This window comes from Sparus aurata, chromosome 3 (assembly GCF_900880675.1).
Source record: "Sparus aurata chromosome 3, fSpaAur1.1, whole genome shotgun sequence".
Lineage (NCBI taxonomy): Eukaryota > Metazoa > Chordata > Actinopteri > Spariformes > Sparidae > Sparus > Sparus aurata.
The window spans coordinates 26,540,059-26,546,058 of NC_044189.1; the positions used below are offsets into that span (position 1 = coordinate 26,540,059).

Here is a 6,000-nt window from a genome sequence, read left to right on the forward strand (position 1 = left end):
AGTTATCATGAAACATTCATGTGGATGTAGGTGGTGTTATTTACATCTTAACGTTTATTTCACCCTATAACACTCATTGGTAGTTGTTGATGGTAGAATGCTAACAAATGTAACAATGCACCAATAAAATCAGTAGAGAAGACAGATGTATACAGTCTTCCATGTCTTAAAATGCCTTAAATATTCAGCCTGACAAATATTTTAAGAGAAAAAACTCTGCATTAGCCGTACATGTGACACTTGCAATAAATATAAAAACAGTTGTTTCTTAGTTGAAAAGGTACTTCTGGGACACACCCTTAGGATGCTCTCAGACAGGTTTATTCATGTCAATACAAAGCCTCAAATCTGCACAGCTTGATGTTAAGCATTTATTCTTGATGCATACAATCCAGTTTCATGTGAGACACCGAATCTGTCTCTCCATCACAGTGATGACAGTAAAGAAGAGTGATTTGATGGGATAATACCTTATTAGACATACGCTGGCAGTGCTGTTCGGTGGTGTGGATCAGCGTCTGGTCCAGATCCACCATCAAGACCAGCTTTTTGTTCCGGTGGAGTCTCTGCTGGTCTTCTCTGCCCAGCTGTTCGGCTTGCTGTTGGAACGAATAAAGATTACGAACAGAGAGTCAGAAAACGTGAGCAACAAACACTTTGTTTTACAATGAACACAGCGCTTTTAACATAATTAGTTATCATTTACATATTTATCACTAAAATTTCAATTATGGTTTTAAGCTTACATCTTTTGGTCCTTTGAGGCTATGTGATTAACGGTTTTCCCCATTGTGTGTGCATGTGTATTCCTTGGGAGGGCACTGCCAGGGGTAACAGGGTTATAAAGTTGCATCTTATTGGATTGAATTTAACTAGTTCTTGGATACAACTAAATATAGGGGTCAGGCTGATGCCCTGCCCTTGATTTTTTTAAGGGGAATAAGACACAGCATACACATCCACCTTTGATATGGTAAAATGTAGAATTGGCAATATATGATTACACATTTCCTGATTAATTTTAGGGTAGTTGTCTATGGAAACCTTGACCTAAACTTTTCTTATGCATAATTGTATCATTATCATGTCTTTTTATCTGAAAGTTATGTGCCTCTGCTGTGGCTAATGCTTTTTAACCCTGAAATTACTACAATTCCCCAGGAAACAGTTAGTATTTGTTATATTTTTCTGCATGAAAATGTTTTACATTTGATGATACAAAATATCTGAACAATAAAAAACAGTCTAAATTTAATATCTTGGAAATGGACAGTAAAGACAGAAGGTGATGAGCTTCAAAAGCAATGCACATACACGCACAGGTCTTATAATGGGATGAATGTAAAGTTTATGTGCCCAATTAACCCAATCTTCCAGGTATCTCTAGCATAAGACTCACCTCTGAGCTGACCATCAGCTCGGGAACACTGTGCACCATGGAGACTGTTGCTGTGGAGATGGGAGTTTGCTGGTTCCCATTTGTGCTCTGCAGCCTGAGAAGGAAAAAAAGAAGAAGAGTGGGAGTCATGAATTTTGTGGTATGTGTATCTCTTAGTCCGTGAACACATTGTGACTGAGAAGAAATGCAGCTTTCACAAACATGCAAATCAAAATTTGTCAGACAGCAGTTGATAGTGGCTTGATTTGAGCAAACATACTTAGTAAAACCAGAAAATTGACCAGTTAGCAAAAGATTAGTCCGATTTTTGGCAGTTTTAAGTTCTTTAAGACTCACCGTTTGGTCTATCAGTACACAAAACATGTGTACTATTACAGTACTAGGCAATAAGATAATAAGATAATAATAACAATAACAATAATAATTATTGTTATTATTATCGTTGTTATTATTATTACTATTATTATTATTATTATTATTATTATATTTACATACACTTTTCCCTTACAATGATAATGCACAGGAACTATATTTCTTTATGTAAAATCTGCAATAAATTCAGCATGTCTTGGAGTCTAACTGACAGCTATACATTTTACATCTCTATCAAACTGACACAAGAGACAGTGCAGAGGGAGAACACTTGATTTATAACCCAAGTTTTACTCAGCTCTTTCTGTATGATATCTGGTGCCCCCTGATGGTGTTAAATAATACAGGATCCACCACAAATACTTTGGGCCAGATATATTCAGTTTGCCTTGTGGCACATGAATGTCACATCCTTGCAAAGACAAATTCTAGTCAGCTCTAAAAATTTTTGATTACCAAATGACAGTATGATACTGTAAGCATCAACTTTTACATTCATTTAGTCGGGTCGTTCTTTAATCAGTACAGTGTTAAGGTCAATGTGTGAGCAAAAGTGTCAAATACATCATGTGTAATAAACAAGCAAACAAAAAAAGTTTAAAAAATAAAATTCAAAGTGTTTGCATTTCCTTACTGAGTCAGGTCCTGGCCACATTCAGCACATAAACCCTTCATTACTATTGGATGGCTGCATTCTTCTATTCTGATGATGACACCCCTGGAAAAAAAAAGAGACAAGAGACATCAGAGGAAATACTTTTGTGTAATCCAGCCATAGTACTGTGGTTCCATCTTTCTGCTTGCTTGCTTGCTTTGTGGCAAGCAAGTGCTTGGTATTATAGAAGTTTATTCGATGTTTCATGTTTTAGCATTTTTACCTTACAGATAAGGTGTGAGCCTTGATACTTTATATCAGCAAGTTGCTTACTGACAAACGTTATCACTGAGATATTACTTTGAGAACAAGTTGTAAATCCAGCGAGCATGAATGTACCTACTGTAATAAATAGCTGAACATTATGCACTCAGTCGCTTTGCTTTGTAATTCACACGGTTGATAATTCACTTTAGAAACATTACAAACTTTAATTCAATTAGATTTATGATATATGTTTAATTAAAAACTCCATCTTAACATTCAAATATACAACGTATTTCATGTTAGGTACACTTGACCGACGCGCAATTGTAAGACCAAAAACATAACAAGACAAGTGAAGCTTTATAGTCATAATTCAAATATGTGCTTGTTTGCCAAATAAATCTAGTGTTGTTCTGAAATAAAAAGCAGTCACGATGAAGCAGGAGTAACGACGGCCGTGTAAGAGTCACTGGGACCTCGGCAGACTCGGATCACTCCTCCACCTGTCAGCCTATGCAGCATGTACACACTCCGTGCACGCGAGGGGCGGCTGCGTCAAGGCAAACACAACGAGACAGCGCTCCACGTGATTTTGCCTTCAGAATAAAGGCTCAAGAAATGTTTAGCCTGTAAACTTGACTGCATGTACATTCAAGAGACAATTCAAGAATACGTATAATGTTAACCTAATTTCTGCTTGCAACTGGTTATCACTTCCAACTGGTTTAGAGACCCGAAAAGGTCCAGAAACAGATTATCGCACTAAATGCACTTTTATTTTGAAAGTTCTGTCCAAAAGTCTCCTTGTTTGTTTTGACTGACTTGACACGAGCAAGTGCTGTGAGTGATTTGAGTACTGCTAGCAAACATGCTAACGTTAACTTAGCACCTATATGTAGCAATGTTAGCTCGTTAGCTAGCTAACGTTGCACTGCGGGTTAAGTCTGAAGCTGGCAAAGCGGTACCAAAACTGCAGCTGACATGCTGCTTGTATCCTTTCCCGGCAATGGTTGGTTCAGTGAACATAGTTAGCTATAGCAAGCAGACTGACTCACCCCGGGGGTATGACTTGTCCAAGTTGACAGCATAGCTCCTTGACTACTCCAGCACGGTCCGATTTCACCTTCTTCTCTGGCAGCCTGGCAGCCTCTGCCCCCTTCTCCTGAGGTATGGGAGCACACAGTGCTAACACGGAGTCCACGTTAATTAGAGACCCGGGTTTGACTTTCCACTCTAGGAGCCGTAGAGGGAGAGCCCCGGTCGGCCAGCAGATATCTGCCACCTGCACCGCGGGGCCCTCCGCTGCTGCACCGCCGCCACCACCACCACCAGAATCTGCAGGAGGATCCTCCATCTGTCCCGCACTCTCAAAAAATCCCTCTAGTTTTCAGGAACGGCCCGCCTAAAAGGTATCCACAAGACCTCGCAATACCCCGTGTATCATTCAAACGTGCAAACCAGTAGCATGAAGGAAAAATTAAAAACAAATGTGCTGCCAATTTAAACCCAGTAGCTTCCACAGTCAGCTACGTTCGCTCTTCCCGCCCGTAAACAGGAAAGCGCAACACTGCAGCGACACGGGTCGCCACTGCATCCGGTGGACCATGCAGCCTGCTACAGCAAAACACACCGCCCACTCTGCTTTCAAAATAAAATCCTTCGAGAAATACTTGTGCCATGTGGTTTATTAACACGTTTTAAAGAAAAGAGGAAATAAAAAAAAGCTACAGTTTCATATACGTCATCTAATCATCCCATTGGTTGATTTGAGTTCGATTGCTTGTTGTTATGATCAGTAACTCTATAGCTGTTGGGTGCCAGTGAACTATTTTGCTACCTTTATTTTGAAGGCCAGTTCATGTTTCCGGGTTCGTTGGCTGAACCTGTCTCATTTGATACGCTGTTATTCTGTAACACTGACAGCAATGCACCTGAGACAGCCGCAAAGAAAAACAATTTTACATTTAGTTATACTACATTATCGTTTAATACGAGTCCCAACAAATGAGGCCATCACGATCTCTAGGAATGAACTCTTAACTTTCGACTATTCCATCCTTTTTTATTTGCTACAACTTTCCATAAAGCTTGAGATGAGGACCGTGGAACCCACAGAGACCTAAGTGATGTAAGATGATGAAACTTAGAAATAATACTTCAACATATCTCATGTGGCACCTTTAGTGGTAATAGGCTAACTAGGTGCGTCATTATTATAAGCAATGGCACTCTTGTTACAGCCTACATTACTGATCCTTCAAGGTCATATCATGTTTTGGGGCTCAAATTTTGAACAATTAAGTACATTAAAAGTACAAGGGCATGCCTCGAACCACTCCATATGACCAGTGACGCATCATTAGGTACCTCCTATCAGAGAGTCCACCACCAAGATGCATCTCTGCCCACCTAACAAACTTCACTTGAAATTTCACCCACTTTGTCAGGGGCATTTACCCCTGGACTGGGTTGGACTTTCTTGAATTAGTCCCAACAAAAGTTGGTTAAAAAAGTGTTTTTGTCTCTCTGTTTCGGACAGTGAGTGTTTCTTGTTGTTACCTCACATTGGGAAGTTTTGCTGGAAGGTTTTATATGCATCTGCTCCAGGGGTGTGTTTATCTGTGCTTGCCTTAATTCTCAGATGATGATAATTACATGAGCATGTATTTGCACATCCCAACAACTTTGAAAGACAATATTGTGTCAGTATTTGATATATGATATGTATGCAATATGCATCTAAATTGCATAAATGTGATATCCAGTGCGCATCATGTATCTACTAGTTTTTCTGTATGTTTCAGTAAGGGGGAAGGATTAAATGCTATTTTAAGACTTTTTAACTTGGTAAATTAAAAATTTTTGTGGATAGACCATATAAAACAAAAAAAAGATATATTATTATTATTATTATTATTATTTAGTACTTTTATATGCCTTAAAAGGTCTACAGAAGACCTTTAAGTGATCACAAAAGAGAAGAAACTTTCAGATAGAATCCATGTAATATTTAATTGTTTAATTTTCCATTTAAAGGCAGAATTATGGTATAGAGCTACATTAATCAATGCTTCAACAACTTTTGTACATAGTTTTTAATTACACTAATTACATGTATTCACTGTCTCACCACTAGCCTTTTTTAAATAAACCTTAACTCATAATTATAATAAACAATTAATACACAGTTGTTGCTAATTATTACGATTGCACACTCCATGCTCCATGCATTTGAGTGTCTATACAGAGAAAACAAACAGACCTGTGGACAAATAAACCTCTCAATGAACCCCAGAAAAGTATTTTGTCTAAATAACAAGATTCAAACGAAAGCGGAAGTAAGAAGTTGGGAACGCACCCTCTCGTT

At 38.5% G+C, this 6,000-nt stretch overlaps 1 protein-coding gene across 1 annotated transcript in view; it reads right to left on the reverse strand.

The window, feature by feature from the left end:
• The window catches only part of ctdp1 (CTD (carboxy-terminal domain, RNA polymerase II, polypeptide A) phosphatase, subunit 1), an 85,539-nt gene extending 81,552 nt beyond the window's left edge, over positions 1–3,987 (reverse strand). Inside the window, exons 1-4 of the mRNA XM_030412508.1 lie at positions 3,689–3,987; positions 2,406–2,489; positions 1,400–1,493; positions 471–599 (exon numbers count right to left, since the gene is read on the reverse strand). Of these exons, the coding sequence (XP_030268368.1) occupies positions 471–599; positions 1,400–1,493; positions 2,406–2,489; positions 3,689–3,987 (606 nt within the window). The remainder of the gene's footprint in view (positions 1–470; positions 600–1,399; positions 1,494–2,405; positions 2,490–3,688) is intronic.
• Positions 3,988–6,000: the final 2,013 nt, after the last annotated feature.